The sequence below is a fragment of the Wasmannia auropunctata genome, unplaced genomic scaffold (assembly GCF_000956235.1).
Source record: "Wasmannia auropunctata unplaced genomic scaffold, wasmannia.A_1.0 LD336069.1, whole genome shotgun sequence".
NCBI classification, from domain to species: Eukaryota; Metazoa; Arthropoda; class Insecta; order Hymenoptera; family Formicidae; genus Wasmannia; species Wasmannia auropunctata.
The window spans coordinates 936,806-955,225 of NW_012026821.1; the positions used below are offsets into that span (position 1 = coordinate 936,806).

The window sequence follows — 18,420 nt, forward strand, 5'->3', positions numbered from 1 at the left end:
GAATATTTTATTGCCGCGTTTTAGATGCTAAATTTATTTCTGAACGTTTTACGCGTATAGCTGTAAAGATCGAGTTATACAATTGCAGGAAAAGATCGCGACATCGAAAAATTATAATTACCGCAGTTATAATAAATATATTATATAATAGAAAAACTAGATATGTTGAATTCGATTATTAAATTTGGAAAATACATTTAAGCCGTCCTGGAGTATTTGAGTCTCACCGAGATCGGGTTTACGAGAGTATAGATACTCCAATCAGACTCAATTGTTGTCCAACTATTGTGCAATCATTAGATTTGATGAGTGCAGACATAAAATAACATTTATTCGTCTATACATATACATACATATATATATATACGCTCTCCCACCGATCGCATCGATTTACTAGTGTCTCTCGCGTTAATCACTAACTTAATGGAGTTAATGATTGCAAAATCGGTGAAGTGAAACATCTGTCAGTAACAGGATATATTTTTGAATATACGATAGCGATCGGCGTCTCACGTTCGAACCTTTAAAGGGTACTCTATACGTGCGCGGATAATACTCGGAGCGCAATGTTAGTCACGTTTGTCTACTCATGGTCTGTGGGACGTCCCTATGCGGAGTTGCCACGACGGGTCTCTCCTAGCTCACTGGCCTCTCACGGGTGCCTAGAAGACTTCTAGGCAGTCCTAGGCATATAGCTGCGTTTGCACGCACAAGGTTACGCATATACTATACATTTTCTACAGTACCGTGCGAAAAAGACGCTCGACTCGTCCGAGTAGATAAATTAAGTCTTCTCAGCAGAAGGAGACCAAAGGCATTTATTTAGCTTCTCTTTGAACAAATTACAAAGTGATTAATCCGAATTTTTAAGTGACGGATTTCTTTTAAATTAAAATTTCATAGATTTGAAAAATGTAAAGAGAGCGATTACGTAAAGTTGAAAATATTTTTTCATAAGTTTAATTCTTGCACAAGAGATGAATTTTTTTTTTAATTATATGATGTTGAAAGATTAATAGCCAAAAGCATTCCATAGCACTTAATGTTAAAATTATTGTATTAATTCTAAAATGCTAAATTTAAATTTTTTTAATGCTACAGTGTAGATAGAGACACGTTTTCTATTTTATGACGAATACCATCTATCGAAAGCGAAGAGAGAGACAATCATATTTTCATTAGAACCGACTGTAAATTGATTTGAAAGGTGTGTAAATGTGTCTGTCGAGCCCCTTGAGAATAATTTTGTGTATCTTAATCGTGATAATGTCGTTCCCTTAATCGCCAGGGAACTAGAATGCTGGTGAACTATATAGCTTTCTATAGAGTCTATACCTATAGATTTTAATGAGTCAATACGTTCGGTTGGCCGGGCGATGTATCTTCGTCTGGCCAAGAGCGCGTGTAAAAATCTATGCGACGCATCGATCTTCACCGGTTCGTACATTACGTTTGATTCCGGTGAAACTGCCAATAAATGTAGTCGTTGTTATCGTTAATGATATAAATCGCTTGGAATCATTGGCGAATCGCTCAATGTTTTATAACACAGAATCATACTGCACGGAACCTCGTCCCTTCCTCCTTTTCTCGGTGCAGCCTCTTTCTCCGTCCTGTTCTCATCTCGACCATCTTCGAACCCTTTCGTATCCTCCCGAGGAAGGACGAGGAGAGACTCGATTGCTGGCTAATTAGCTCGCCCCTCGTAATCGAGCTCGTAAATATACGGCGGATCGGTAGACCCGGCAACTCTGTCAGATTCACAGAGGATGAGTATATACGGCTGCTGCACAGCTCGTAGGGACAGAGGGATCAGGCGAGACCGGGACCAATAAGAGATAACCGTGGCCACGCGTGCATCTCTCGCCTCGCCGCGATGCATCTGCGGAGCCGGATCGCGACTAGGACTATCGCTAAGCCCTGCGTAACCTTCGCCCATGAAACATGTAACACCTCGAGTCGATGACCCGTATACCCGTTGTACATTAATACAGTGATCTGAGATCTCATTTCTCTCATTTGCCTAAGAGACATAATTAATAGGATGTTTGACAACGAACTTTTGAAAATTTTGAAAGGACGTAGCGTTCAAATCAGGTTTTGTCTGTTATCTGATATCTTATATATGCACGCCGATTGATTTATTGCTATTGGGTTGTTCGATAGATTTATATCTATTTTCCAGCGATTTATAGACACGAGAAAGATAAAACGCAATTTACATTTTAATCGATGATAAATATTTCTTTATTACTCAACAATGTCACGCCGCAATTCCTCTTTCGCTCCACCTGTGTCGGAAGTCGATGACAACTTTAATGAACACGCAGGAGCTTACGGACTGATCTGATATTTATTCCTGCGCCCACACGCACGCATTCCTGCATTAATACTTTGACTGTTACTGTTGCAGATTTCCCCAATGCTGTAAAAAGGCTCTTGAAGAACGATATTCTGATGTTCCGAACAGCAAGTAGTGTGTTACACATCCTGCCGATCGCCGGTCTCTACACCTTCCTGCCAAAGTATCTCGAGAGCCAATTTCGCCTACCGGCTCATGATGCGAACCTGATCTCAGGTAATTATCGCAAGTGAACATGCGAACTCCGGGAACTCCGAAACGTATCCCCAATTATATTACTATATATAATGACATGCACACCGTGAGAGATGAATCGTGTCCGGAATAACAGCGACGACGTCGTTCCCGAAAGATCGGGCGGGCGACGTCGCAAGATTTCGCCGCCGGATGTCCGTCGCGATTACGAAGCAAAGTGGATAATTTGACGTAAACGTCAGAACGGTCGTGTCATTTCGCTCACGAAAAAAAAATTATTCTCTCACTTTGTCCGTCGTACAGGAAGTTGCGACAAAATCTGTCGGCCAATCAAACTGAATAATTTGGCAATTATTACTCACGCTGCGTGCGACTTAAAGAAAACGTGTAGTTTGCAGCGACATTACATATTTCTGTGTTACTTTTTTCAGATTTTTATTTGAAAAATATTAATTAGACTTATAATTCATAAATAATATTAAAACGGCGTAAAGGAAGATGTTGCTAGCAGCCACGATTTGGCGTGCAACGATAATGGATAGTTCGATATAAACGGTAGAATGAACTCGCACGTATCTCGGTATTAATTGTACGGTATCTTATTTTACGTGCATTGCGCGTGCTAATTTATGATATTGTCCGCCGAATAATTGGCGCCGGCTGTAGAACAAGGCTGCGCTCCGTTTCTACATTCTATTTCCCGTCATTCTATGCTCGCTCGAGTATTAAACTATAGTCGTCGTACGTTATTATTGAATTTATTATTTATTTTTATTTACTTTTTCTGTATTTGCTGTATTATCTAATAATTAAAAAGATACATTATTTTATTTTTATAATAGATTGAATGAAATAAATTGAATAATAAAATTTATTTTATATATTGAATAAAATATCGGTTGAATTATATAAAAAATTCATAATAATATGCAGCTATCAATTTTTTTAACGTAAATATAATATAATATACCTACACCTCATACATACTAATTAGTGCATCTGTGAATCTGGGAAAACATTGGTTTTATCTGAGGAACGTGCTGATTTTTTATTAATGAAGTCTATTTTAATGAAGTCACTATCGTCATTCTTGAGTTCTCATGACTAGATTATGACGCAGAGCACGAATCGCCAGGTGAATGGCTCTGAACGATCGTATAATGAGCGCGATTTTTTGCGCAGGTGTTGGCGGAATCCTAGTAATGGGATTGGGCATCATAATTAGCGGCGTGTTTATCTTGAAGGCGAAACCCAATGCCAGATTTGTCGCAGCCTGGATCGCCTTCACCGCGATCGTTTACGCGATCGGTATGGGGGTGTTAATGTTTATTGGTTGTCCGATGGACGACTTTGCCGGACTCGTGTCACATCCCGACGGGTAAGTGATTTCATCGCGTCTAGCAAAATTTAACGAACCGTCGCTCCAATAATTACGCTCGACGCGGATGTCATCGAAAAGAGTCATTACATTACGAATAAATAGATAAACTTATCGGCATACAAGCATATATTAAGCGAATTAATATATTACAATTTATAATTTAATAGGTATTAGCATAATTGAATGTCAATGAAATCATTCAAGCATTCTGTTAATTTTACAACTAGTATTAACAATAAGACTAGTATAAGAATGACAAAGTATCTAATAAATATCTAATGAAATTATGTATTTTAGTTTTAAATAGAAGATAATTTTTTTTTAAACAGGAAGTAGAGAAAAGGACAGAAAAGATATAGAATAATATTAGCATTCGCAATTAGAATTCAAGCATTTTTAACGTGGACTTCACGTTCTCAGATTCAGTGCAATATGTAACATGAATTCGTTTTGCATTTTCATATTCCTTTTGATAATATTGTCGCTTGATGGTGTTTTCGAAAGCGCTCGACTTATACTAGTAACATCGTCGAGTTTACGAAACTGTCGCGATTGCCATTTCGCGTATTCAAACACGCGCGGCCTGATGGACGACAGCCAGTGTTTAACGAAAGACAACGTGTTCGAATGCGTGTCCGATTAGAATGCGCATCGTAAATACATGTATCGAAAACGCGCGCGGAAACCCTCTCCCCCCCTTCCCCCTATTTACAAGTCAACGATATCTCCTGGTTCCCCTAAATACATACATTTCGTGCTCTTCCGATTCGGGCTCCTCGTTTATCTGCTCGGCGCGACGCGAAAGCGGGAAAACCTCGACAGTGACTTTGTGCAATCTAGAGCACCATATCCCATCGAGCGGAACAAACCGTCATATACCATGGTCATTTATTAAACGTAGGCAAATGCATTTTCTTTTAACAGTAAGGATTTAATTGATTTTAAACACATAACTCTTGATAATTAATTCTTACGCAATAAATAGTAAATTACTGAACAGCAAACTATTCTTTAAGAATAATTAATTAAAGAAAATATTAATTTTAAGGCGTTTAGTTTAAAACTTTATTCATATTATTCAAATAAGACTACGCATCTAACAATTTCTAATATTTAACTGGGCCATTAAACCGGACTTGTTGAGCCCACGTTTTTCTTGCTTAAACAAGATATTTAATGCGTCTATGATAATTACCTATTTATTGAGCCAGACTGTTTTTCTCCATCTAATTAACTTAATGAAGATTAGCTCTCTTCAATAATTAAATAAATGCATTTTTGATCAAACTTATTAATCCATTTTCATGTCAGGACGAATTATCTTGAGTAAGCAAGGCAGACGGTTAAATTAAGTGAAAATGAGACATAGTTTAGTTTAACGCGGGGCTGATCTGTGAACGACTTGTTTTGGCAGACTCTCTAGCTTCGAGCCGACCTGTGAGGCTACCTGTGACTGCGATCGGAACAAATTTAGTCCAATTTGCGGCGTCGACGGTAGAACGTATTTCTCTGCGTGTCACGCGGGCTGTTCGAATTATACGGTTGCTGACGGCAAAGTGGCATCGGTAAGTGCTAAGCCCGGTAGAACCGGCACCCGACAGGACATGCTCTGATGACATATCTGCTCGAGTGAGATTACACGGGACACGATGGTAATTGAATCGGTCGTCAGCTTGGAAACACCGTAAGACCAAGAATTGAGATTGTTACAAAATCATGCAGAGATCCACGCGAATTTGAAAGATTTCTCGCCTCTGTTTTCGAAACGATGATATTTAGATAGCGTCACGATAAGTAAATTTGAAGATAATTTTAAGCGCACTGTTTTATTCGATATTTCTTGAATCCTTAATAATGAGACTTAATTCTCCGAGCATAAATATATCCATCGAAACTTCGTTTTTTCAAGGTGAAATATTATTCGGCGATTGCGATACGTGAAGCGCGACAAAACTATGATCTTCGCTGCGACTTTCCTTTTCTGACAATATTATATTTGATATTTCGCAGTTTTACAATTGTCAATGCATCGGACAGAACGTAACGATATTACCGGAAGCAGAAAGCACAGCGTCGATCGGTTACTGTCAACTGGAATGCAGTAACTTTTGGGTTTATATGATCCTGTTCTCGGTCTTCGTTTTTATACACTCCACGAGCGAGGTGGGCTCAATGTTGCTCATTCTACGATGCGTAGATCCCAAGGACAAGGCCATGGCACTCGGTCTGATACAATTCGCCATCGGGTTGTTTGGTAATTACTTACTGAGACATCTTTCTTAATAATAGAAATAGAAACTGCGACGTGAATCTTTGCAAGGGAATTTCCCTTTCAAATAAAATGAGAAGGCAAATAAGTAATATTTTATATATTACTTAATTTTTTATTTGAAAAATATTATAATAATTAATAATGCTATTTGTATACAGATTTTATAATTTGATAGTCTTCATGTAATTTTATGAATTGAAGAAAGTATAAATATATAGAATAAATCGACGTAGCAAACGAATTGAAAATCCTTAATTTCATTGTTCTACAAATGTCTTTTTTTAACAGTAATATAATAGTATCTTTATTTCTTCGCTTCAGGCAATGTTCCGTGTCCTATCGTTTATGGTGCTGTGGTAGATTCCGCTTGTCTCGTGTGGGAATACGCTTGCGGTGAGCGAGGCGCCTGTTGGCTTTACGATTCAAACGTCTTTAGAATGTTCTATCACGGTACGTATGCAAAGATGTGTAAAAAATGTTTTATATGTACTAAAAATAGAAAAATAAATTAAGTAATTTTAATAATTAGATTATTTACAAAAAAATGTTGCATTGAATTTCAACATATGTTGTACATTAGTTAGTAACATATATTTTTTTATCTGTTGTAATTTGAGAAAAATATGATACAAAATATACATAATTAAAATAAATAAATATAGATGAATGAATTAGGCAGAGAGATCGCGAGAAAGAATGCATTCTTTAAACTTTAAACAATGGCAAAATTTGTAGTGTTGTACGCTGGATATAAACACAGATTATGTAATATATCGATTGAATGTTTCTTTTGCAGGTACAACAGGCGGAATTCTCATACTGGCCTTCGTGGTGGATATAGTCGTCTGGTACAAGGCCGGGAGCATAAGCTTCGTGGAGGAGCAGGAGGGTGAGACAGGTACTGCGGAGGAAATGGCGACGTTAAACTCGCAGGACGCTCAAGCGGTCGAGAACGACTATTTGTGAAGGTTTCGTATTACTCTTTTGCGGTGAAGGGCCGCGACGGCGACATTATCATCGTCGTCGTCTAAGGATGCAACGCAGTGTCGTAGGATACGTAGGGGCATCGTCCTTCACAAATGGTGCCAGTACAGCTCGTCGTGCTTCCCAGAGACGGCTTTCCTAGACGGAAAGATCGACTTGCCGGCGATTACACGCATCAGAATGGAACTTTCTTCGAAAGAGTTCCGTTTTGATGGGCAGGAAGTCTAGTCCCTCTTATCGGCGGCATCCGAGCATAAAGAAGCACACTTTGCGTGATTTACAGGAAGACTGATATTGAAGGACAACTCGGATGATTTTGATTCGGTAACTCGGAGAACCAAGGCTCAGTTAAGCGATGAGGAGAAAGACAAATTTGAGTAGAGCATAAAAAAGTAATCAGCACGGGATAGGGAAGACACGGAAGAGAGGGGAGACGTGAATACTACTTCGTCTGAGCATCCACAACGTAATATAAATCTCTCGAGTGCGCCTTGGAAAAGTTAGTAGGGTTTCTCTCTCAGGGAGGCTTGTCAGTAAGTACACGCAATAAAAGTAATACTTCCGTGCCTACGAAATGACCGTGCTTGCGGCGAGCACGCGGTCCGCCGCACCGATAGATCCGGGGAATCGAATCGAATCAAAGCACACGAGCAGCCTCGCGGGTGGCAGTGAATGCGGTTCGCATGGACAGACAGTGAGGGATTGCCTCGTGCTTTGCACCGGCGTTGATTAGTATATGACGGCGTTCCCCCGCCGCGCTCGCGCGCGTGCACGCGTTATCTAACTCTCTAACGGTAACGTTCGTTTATCGTGACGCAAAAGGAAACGCGGGGCAGTTATATAGATTGTAAATGTTTTTTTTAATAAACATTTTATTACAGAACTAGAGATTATAATCAAAGCTGAAGAAATTAGTGTACTGATATTTAATTCGTGGCATTAAATATATAACCCAATATTTCAGTCATAACATTAAAAGAATAACAAAATAACGTTTAACTGAAACGTGATATTGTAAAAAAATTTAATGATTATAAAAATTAGAAAGTGTTAGAATATAATTTTTAAATATATGGTGCTATATATATATATAAATTTGAGTGGCAACTAATTAACGATTGTAATTCGATTGTGATTGACAAAAAGAATTTGTTGATATACTGTAGTGTAGCAGATTTTATTAAATTTCATTAATTTTGTTATTTTATTAAAAATAAAAAAGCATTTATGAGTATTACGATTATTATTAGGATTTATATGTTGCAAGCAAATCTATTATTGGATTTTCTGATATATTTTCTAATATTATTATTAAATTTATGTTATTTAAATCTAAAATTATGTTAAAATGAAAATTATATTAGATATATATGTGCACATTAATTTTTAACTTTTCCTTAAAATTTATTGTTTTTAATAAATTACGAAAAATTTAATCTTTTAAAGAAATTGCAACACAGTTTATTACAAATTTCTTAATAATAAAATTAATATTAGAAATTTAATAAAGAGTAGTTATACAAGCTAAAATTATTACAAGCTAAAATTTGACAAATAAATATAGTAATTGATATGCCCTGCCGTTTCCTTTTAAAAAATAACATGTTATTCAATTGCGCGTTGCATTGCGCGTTGTGTTTCTCAGGTGATTATTTCCGAAAACACGTAAAAAACAAAAGAGACGGAGGAAAACTGCCGATCATTCCATTCAATCAATCGTTGCGATAGAGAGGCTTCTTCTTCACGGTTGGAACGCATAAAGAGCAGGCAAAGGATATATGATTATATACGTGTAAAAAGTGTATACTTCGCGTACGTAGGTACGTAATGTACAGCTTAAATCGTCGATTCTGGTCAGTCGGTCCTCGACCGCTCACAAACGAACGTACGCGCTCGCGTGCACCTCTGCTTTAATCCTTGCGTGTGTTCTCTCTATTGATGTTCTGAAAAAAATCGCGATGACTGATGCGCCGGGTTTTCGCACGGGCGCCTCGCGAAGGTAGAAATTATCCGCGAAGCATTACAGAAACGAAGCGCCGAGCGAACGATACAGATCTAAACTGCAACGCGTAAATTTCAAAAAAAGAGAAAAGAAATCGATGGAAATTTTGTAATCAGTTACAATCTTCTTATTAAACTCGATAAAAATCGTGATTAAACAAAAGCTATTGTGCTATTTTATTAGTTGCATAGGTCGAATGATTGCTAATTAATAATTGTTCACTATGATTGTAGAAATATTTCCCTTAAAAGACATACAATCATTTCTAAAATTGTTATTACATATTGCTTGTATTAACAAATCTAAATTACAAGAGAAATATTTCTACAATTATTGTATTATCATAAAAATTATAATTATAATTATAACAAATCTAAATTATAATAAATATGAACACGTTTTAGATCTATATTATTCTCGGCGTTTCTCGAACACAAATGTTTATCTAAGGGTGATTAATGGATTAAAAACTATAAAGAGTAACGTAAGTGTAGCGTATATTGACCGTTAAAATCAGAAATGTAGGAATAGCGAGATAATAAGTTATATAGTGTAAAATGCTAAGGATTAACGCAGCAAACGACTACCTCCTAATATATTGTACATCTCGTTATTGTTAAAACAGAACTCATTATCGCTAATTTGGTTCGAGACAAGCTTTGCCAGCTAATGAATGATTAATCATTGCATCGAAAGATTAATTACTTATCTCGATGCTGGTGACTGTTTTGACAATAATTCACAACGTACGAACGAAATTCGAGTATGCTCCGTAAATTAGCGATATATTTTTATGTATGTAAGAATGTCGCATCCTTGAAACACGAAGACGTTCGTTTTGAGCGGCCCGAAACAATCCTTGTTCCTTTACACAGTTTATTCTCGATTTACGATATTAATAGATTCTTGAGAAGATTATTATTGCATATCTAAATAAAATTTCGTAAAAGAAAAGAATTTTTTAATTTAAATAATAAATTTCAATTTTATTATACATAAACATTACGTAAAATAAATGTTTACAAAGTATTATTTTAATTAGTTTCAAATTTTAGTGAGCTGAAAAATATACAGGCTGTCTCAGTTATATTATATTATTAAATCTAGATTTCTCTAATTATTGTTAGGAATAATTTAATAACGCAAATCGAGATATAATATGAATCGCATTTATTTGTTCCGCTTTTAAGAATCGATAAAACACACATATACAGACACTGTTATTACATTTGGAACTCTTGGATCTCGGTTGACCTGTTAAGCACTACCGTCCGTGTGTTATACTTGCGCATAAAGTACTATTATTATAAATATAATAGACGTTATGTATAGATATCTGTATAAAATACCATAACTGGCGAAAGTTTCCAGTGATGCGAAAGGAAAAAAAAATGAAAATGGAGGAAGAGGAGAATAAGCGAGAGGTCGACGAGATCGAAAGCGAAGATCGATATTTTTAGATAATTTGACGAAAACGGAAGTTAGATGAAACAAAAGTAACGTTAATTATGATTATCATTATCATCGTTATGATTATCGCATTGGAATGCTAGGGTGGCATAATGCGCGGAATGCGAATCACTTATACAAAAAAAAAAGGAAAGGAAAGCAAATGATGAATTATTAAGAAGAGCTGTATTTTAATAATATACTTTACACATGTAAAACACGCTCATCAATGTCTGAGTGCTTTTAGAAGTTCTAGGGCTTGACGCATTTTTTCCTTAAATAACGACAAAGATGTTTTAATAGTAGTGCGTATCGGTGTTTCTGTGAAAGATGACCTGCAGTCAGTATATACATATATTATAAGTCAGTATACACGCGCGCGTGCACGCGTGTGTGTATACTTATAAGACTTATAAGAAAAAAAGTGCGCATCAGTCAAGTAATAAAATTATTTGAAATTTATCCAATTTGATATTAGGGAAACTACTTTCATGCATCAAATACGACACTTTTTTGAGCTATTAGCTATTTTAATAATTATAAAAATAATTATTAAAAATTGCTTAAACAATATTTCAAAGAAAGAGGATTTAAATATTAAATAATATTTAAATAATTTTTCTAAATGGAAAAGGCTATTAAAATATTGGATAATTTTTTAGTGTTTGATATTATTTGAATTTCAGACGCGCGATTGATGCAATCGCTAGGTTAACACAATAAATTGTGTAGTTGATTTATTATACATGTGAATTGGCAATTTTATTTTCTCTTTTATACAATCGGCTTTCTGTCTCGTCGATGCTTATTAACCCTTAAATACAGACGGAATTTTTTAATTACACTGGTATAAACTGTTGACTTCCCAGATTACTCACGATTTTGAGAATTCTTCTGTTATTCTTTCTGCCTGCACATATAAGTTTTACACATCAATTCTGCACGAGTCTTGAATATTTTATCTAAGTGGTTTGTATTTAAGGGTTATTTCGCTTGAGCGTGCGGTTTAACGTAAAAAACGGGAAATATATTTTTGGAGATTTTTATGTTTTTGAGACAGTTATGTGTACACACATTTCTCCATTGATCCTCCCCGAAAATCGGAGTGTTAATTACGCGATCTGACGTGAGACTAATGAAAATCAACATGTAATATAATGCATAATGCTTATAATTATTTTATAAAAGATACTTATTGATCGATCTACATGTACTAATCTCTATTTGCTATAATCTCGATTATTGCGGGAAACAAAACCATAACATTTTGTCCGAAATTTGACTTTAAGGCGTCTCGAAGATATTTGTCATGTAATTATATTTCTTAAAGTGCGAAGATAATTTTATTTATCAATCGATACGAGCAAGCACCGAAATTGTTTTACTATGATTAACGAGACACGATAAGTGTAGTTAATTTAAACAAGCGATTTGAATGAATAACCAATATCATTTTACGGTAGAAAACAACTGGAAGAATGTGATGTCGAAGTGATAAAAGTTGCATTTTGAAAAGCTCCAATATTTCTCAAATTTAAGTTTGTATTTAAAGATTCTGTTTACTTTATATCCTTTATTCTTGCACGTTGTCAAATGATGTTGATTAACCTTCGGTTATCACATCTTTTTTTTTTATCAAGATTGTCAGATGAGGTCAAATTGTCTAGATCAATTTTTAAACAGTTGCCGTTTAAAAACTAACAATTTAATTGGATCGCAAAATAAGTCGGATTATGTGAAGTAGAGTTTGAACATTGTAGAATTAAAGTAGCATCATATTGGAAAAGAGATTTGAAACTTCTATCTTCAAAGTCGAAAATTGGGGTTGTCTGTACCCCTGCGACAACCGAAGGTTAATTTTGATTGATACCACGGATATATAAATTCGCATATATATTGTATGGAATAATCAATCGTGATCGTAGAGATTTGTATATGAATGACCGCGTACGTTGCATTACTTTCGTGCGGTGCTGCTAACCGAGAATCGTATTTTTGTATTCGCGGAAAAAAATTAATAATCTATATTTTAAACGAACACGGTGCGGCACGGCACGGCAATATACGAGGGTTGTGTCCAACTGTAATTTGAAATGTATGTAATACAGTTCGTACGATGGACATATGTTAAGCGTTGTAAGTACCCACGAGTTTCGACTGTACTTGCGAATTGTAACGCCCGTATAGAAGCTTCTCGATGATCAAAATCAAGCTCTTGAGAGAAACGTTAAGAGATCACGCTAATTAATAATTCGTCTAATTTAAGTGATTACCGTTACATCTATATACGTATACTTATATCGCATAGAAATCGTAACTCATCGCCGTTCGATCGATCGAACAAATATTTTTCAAATCACGTAGATCGTAAAACGTGTACAATCTACACCGGAATCAATGGCGATCAGCCGTGTGTACAAAATATAATATTAATGCGGTTTCCTTTTTCTCTGTCGATCAAATTTTTTTCAACTTTATGATGATTTCGTTGCCGTTCGCCGGAGAGCGATGACGGTCTGCTCATTATGACGATTCTCTTTGGCGAAAATACAAAGGACTGAGATGCAAACGCGTGAGTAGATAATTTTTCAAAAATTTTATTTCTAAATTTTTTAAATATTTTGTAATAAATAATTAATAATCAAAGAATTAAATTTATGAGTATTTATGTTTTTTAAAGCGACTGAAAAGTGCTTAAAAGAATTATAATATGAGATAAGAATGTGAATTACACGTTTTTATTTCACACAAATTTTAATTCATTAATAATATTAAATATTTTTTTCAAAGCTATACAATTTTAAAATTTTTTAGTAGAATGTAAATTTATTTTAATGAGAATCAAATATGTAAAAATATATTTTTTGTTTCTATCTATTTTATCTATTTATATTTATTTCTATATTCAATAATTATACCTTCTCTTGTAGTTCTCAAATTAGTTTTTATTCACATGACAATTAACTCATTTAATTTTCATTTATAATTTAAATTGTATGCAGATAAAATTTTTTATAATTCGAAAAGTATACGCATAAGCGAGTATATTCACGTGTTTGTTCCTCGGTGTTCCATGTAGAACACGATACACTTGTAAATATAGACAAGTACAATAATTGCCAAAATAATTCGAGGCTCAAGATCGAATCTCGATCTTCGGTCTTTCCGCCGATGCCGATCCAACTGGTGGCAAATAATTCGCGATCACTTCCTACTTACTTGGCCTTCGTCTGCACGCGAATAGCGCATACGAATTTCCGTTACGACTAGTTTTGATTAATCGACGTGATTAGCGATTAGTAGTAGTTAAATAGTTGATATCTTCGGACTGCGAATTATTTGCCGACCGCCGCTGTGTAAATTAGGCGACGTAAAATCGCGACGACTTGCGAAAACCGAAACGTAAAGACTGTTCTGAAACTGAATACTGCCGACAAACTTAAAAATACATCACATGCTCTTTTTTGGAGATATACTCTGTAACTGCCTACTGATTCTGCCCGATGAAACTCGTTCTTCACTGCCACATAGAACCACAAACATATTTATCTTCGTCGATATGATGTTCGAAGTTTTATTTCGATTGTCATCGAGGAAAGATATATCTTTCCGTTGCCGTTTCCTACATCCAGTATGTGAAATGCATTTAAGATTCTCTATATACCCACACAATTTTCGTCGCAATTTTACGGGTTCGCTTCGACGGTAACTTTGCATAATGTTTCTCGGCGCTTTATAATCTAAAAAGAATTGATCATTGGCGAATACGCGGGATATACCGTAATAATATATTTTAGTGAGCGAGTGAATGAGTGAACGAATGTGCGAATAAAATCGTATGTTTGCGCGCGCGTGTGAGAGAGCGAAAAATTTATTGATAATGTATCTGTAAATCCGTAGTCCCCGGCGTATAGCGTCGACGATATACCACGGTTTTACCTAATTAATCAATGTAGAATCCTTCGGGGAGGAATTATAATTGCTAGTCTTTAATTATGCGATATGCCCTCGTATAGAACTTTTGTCTTGTCGTTGACGCGAATGTACGCGTGCATATCGCAAGAAATGAAATGCGAAAAGTGAGTATATGACGAAGAGATACTCAAAAGAGGCAGAGTGTGAAAATATAAATTGCCATTTTTTTATGTAGACAATATTGTAATTACAATTACGTATTCACAATTACTATTATTTTATTATATTGATATTATTATCGCTACTGTAAACTCTTCATTAGATTTGAAGCTTAATTGTAATAATAGTAATTATAATTAATTATTAATTATGGCTAACTTTTAGAACTTTATATTATACGTAAATAGCAAATTATGATTGTAATAATTGCGGCTTTGATTTTTATACATAATATTTTATATATACATATTATAAGGAAGGAAAGAAAAGAAACACGCATACACACGATTACTCTTCAAGAAACGTAAGTGTATTTTGATATAGAGCATGTATGCTATATTGTGTATAAGTGTGGTAAGAATAATTTTACGTATCCGGTCTGTACGAAAACCGGAAGAACGAATTTTATGATACCTTTGCGTAACTCTCGTTGTGAGTTGGCAACCCGTTTGTTTTCTTTATCTCTATTTTATTTCTCGGCAAATGAGAGTATTAGAAAGGAAGCTCGAATTTATTTAATTGTATTTTGTTATTGACGAATTGTATTGTCCTAAATTGATATTTAGTTGGGAATTAGTTTCCGCAGAGAAAATTTATACACCGAAAATCGAATGTAAGAAATTTAAACAGCAACTGAATAATTTGAAATAGCTTGCGTAAGCTACCTTTGGCGAACGGACAATTACTGTTTAAGTTAATGGACATTTTTTTACAACAGGCCAGTAGCAAAAGCTTTCGAATTGTAATTGTAATCTCTCGTGGTAATCGTCTTCTTCGATGTGAAATTTTCGCAATTTACCTGATTCTCGAACTGACGTGCAAATTGTATATCGTTTTTATTTGAATGCAACTCGACCCTTCTTCGGGGCGCTGTATTACGTCCTCGATTAAGGCTGTAAATAGGAAGTACCAGATACTCGTTGAGCCACGAACTCAAGGTTCCCAGTAACTTCCGACATTTAAGTGCCTAAAGACCCAGATACACGTCTATTCTCTTCGTTGTCTAGTTTCTACAGTTGGATAAGGTACTGCTTGTCAAAATGACACAACGACAAAAACTAGCGCTTGTCTGTCGCGTGATAAATTCTTTTCCCGGAATATTCCGTCGCAGAATATTTGTTTAAAATATTATAATGGGCATTTCACAAAAAAAATTAAGACAAATTGCACTTTCCTCGATATTCCAATTGAGTAGGATGTACAAATGAGAGTAATTCCTTTCATATTGCATTCTTTGCAATATCTACGGTACCTGTGAAAATATTGCAATAGTTGTAACTTTAAAAAGGGCGGTTGCACAATTTTACGAGCTTTTTACGCATCTTTGTTTTGTACATTTATTAAATTATATTTTTAGATTGTTATAAATTTCCTTGAGTTGCTAAATGAACATTGATGTATATAGCATAGAACAATGTACAAACTATTAACCCTCTGATGCTTTCCAGTTAAAATGGTTTTACAGGACGTGCATCATTTTCTTGGTCTTATAATTTAAAGCTTGATTTATTATAATTTTGTTTAAGGATTTATCGATCTACTGAGGTCATTCTTTATTCTATATTTATTAGATTGTGCACTACAAATAATCAAACAAATCCCAGTTGACAGAGGGTTAAACAAAGACGTTATGCTCATCTATGACAAACGATATGATGCGCCGAACATTTGCAAGACCAAGAGAAGATGCAATAAGTAATAAAACGAACAAAATAAAAAAAAAGATCTGTACGTATATCTCTACGAAGATCGAGCTTAGGGTATATACACTAGAAATCATTGGCAGCGCTTTATCCAACTACGCTAGTTTTTACATCGCAAAGGACGAGAGACTGTCGCACGACACCCTCAACAGATCTCAGCACTCCGGCGAAACGAACAAGGATCATTTATTTTTTAATCGAACTCGCGCAGAAGGGCCAGCTCGTTTCCGTGGAGTGCGCCTAACGAATAAATAATTATATATTATAAATAAATAAATGAATGAATATAAATGCATATATACATATATATACAGATGCGCGTGCGTGTACATACACATATATATGTAAATCTAAGTGCGGGAACCTTGAGGCGCGTGGGGCAACGAAAACAAAAAAATCCTCGAAAGTGAAAGCGCCGGAAACATCGTCAGTCGATGTTTTTGTTTTTGAGGATGCAAGAGTCAATTTTTCGATTGCGTAAACAAAACCCCTGCATCACTGTAACATACCTCTATAGCACGTCTCATAGTTTAATTAGCCCTCGGGTTATCGGTCGTTTAAATTTTCTCAGGCACAGGAAAGCGCGGTACCTTCGAATATACATATTTATTTTTCTGACTAGAAAATCGAGGGATTGAATAGGGATAAGAGAGGTAGAAAAAGAGGGGGAGAGGATATGAACACTTTGCGAGCGGTGTTTGGTAATCCGAGGGTTAAGACTGATTCTACAAGCGCGTTATAAAAAATGCTAGACCGAGCATATTTTATAATTATACTGTCATTATTATTGTTTGTAATTATACGATTACTATTGAATTTGTTTTTAATAAACGGCAAGTGCCATGATTACATATATGGGCTGCAGCATAATTGTTCTTAGCCAACCTTTATTTTGGTAAGTGGTAAGTTGTAATATGATATGCAGTACATAAGTCAAGTCGTTAGATTGTTTTTATAAGAACACATATTATTTTTTAAATAAAAATATCAATACTAATCGTAAAAGAATTGTTAAAAGAATTATGAAAGAATTCTACCTTTCAATAGACAAGTATTGATTTTATTATTAGTACTTTTCTCATCAAGAAATTGATTATATGCATAACAAAAAACTGACATTGAATTTACTTGCTAGTAAAAAAATTGATGAACAGTTGGTTTATAATAATAGACAAATATTTTTCCCAGGATTAAAAGTATCTAATTTTTGCATTATGTTTTTCGATTTCTTTTCAGGCCGAAGTTCATCTGTGTTTAAATGTGTTTATCATTCTTCGTCGCTGAAATCAAATATATCATCCCTGTTTCTGTTTAAATTACTATTAAAGTTAATATTACTATTCATATTTTGATTGTGCGCTTTGGATAAATGTGGATCGCCACCACCGAAAGAACGTCTATGATATCGATCAGCGTTAATATTCGCGTTTATGTTCTCATTAATATTAGCGTTCTCGTTCTGATTCTTGTTTTTTCTTCGATGTTTCAGCTTTTTTGGCCTTAAGAGCTGCTGGATATCATGTTCCAATGATCTCCGAATGTTGGAATTTGGTCCATTGGATTGGATCTGCAATGCAATTAATGTCCAGATTCCTTAATTTTTAGAATAAATTGATTATAACAACTATCTGCATAAAATAGATTAACACACACAAGAATTTGTATGAAAATAATAAAACTTAAACTTTCTGGCTACAGTCATCAAAAAATTGCTACAAGGTATTTTTGTCGATGTATATACAAATGAAAATAATTATTTTTTTAAATATATACTACATGAAAAGAACAGAAATTATATTTTATATTAATAAAATTGATAGCTAATATTTTGTTAACTGCTTTTTTCATATTTTTTATTATATATTCTACTAGTACCTCATTGCTTTCATTACTAGCTGTTAAATGTTCACTAAGCAGGCTAATTAGTTTCTCGGCTGG

General features: G+C 34.9%; 2 protein-coding genes across 6 annotated transcripts in view; one reads left to right on the forward strand and one right to left on the reverse strand.

Moving 5' to 3' along the window:
• LOC105450022 (solute carrier organic anion transporter family member 4C1) overlaps positions 1–10,794 on the forward strand; it is a 103,902-nt gene extending 93,108 nt beyond the window's left edge. For 3 of the 5 annotated variants that reach the window (XM_011689586.1, XM_011689587.1, XM_011689590.1), the window contains 7 exons: positions 2,414–2,578; positions 3,740–3,935; positions 5,353–5,503; positions 5,949–6,192; positions 6,532–6,660; positions 7,007–7,108; positions 7,478–8,539. In XM_011689586.1, the coding sequence (XP_011687888.1) occupies positions 2,414–2,578; positions 3,740–3,935; positions 5,353–5,503; positions 5,949–6,192; positions 6,532–6,660; positions 7,007–7,108; positions 7,478–7,575 (1,085 nt within the window). In that variant the 3' untranslated portion in view covers positions 7,576–8,539. Of the gene's footprint in view, positions 1–2,413; positions 2,579–3,739; positions 3,936–5,352; positions 5,504–5,948; positions 6,193–6,531; positions 6,661–7,006; positions 8,540–8,839 lie in introns of those variants that run through there. The other 2 variants (XR_974414.1, XM_011689591.1) reach the window with 2 other exon arrangements.
• A 6,493-nt stretch (positions 10,795–17,287) lies between these two features.
• Positions 17,288–18,420, reverse strand: part of LOC105450222 (putative uncharacterized protein DDB_G0286901) — a 3,651-nt gene continuing 2,518 nt past the window's right edge. Inside the window, exons 4-5 of the mRNA XM_011689969.1 lie at positions 18,358–18,416; positions 17,288–18,049 (exon numbers count right to left, since the gene is read on the reverse strand). Of these exons, the coding sequence (XP_011688271.1) occupies positions 17,750–18,049; positions 18,358–18,416 (359 nt within the window). The 3' untranslated portion in view covers positions 17,288–17,749. The remainder of the gene's footprint in view (positions 18,050–18,357; positions 18,417–18,420) is intronic.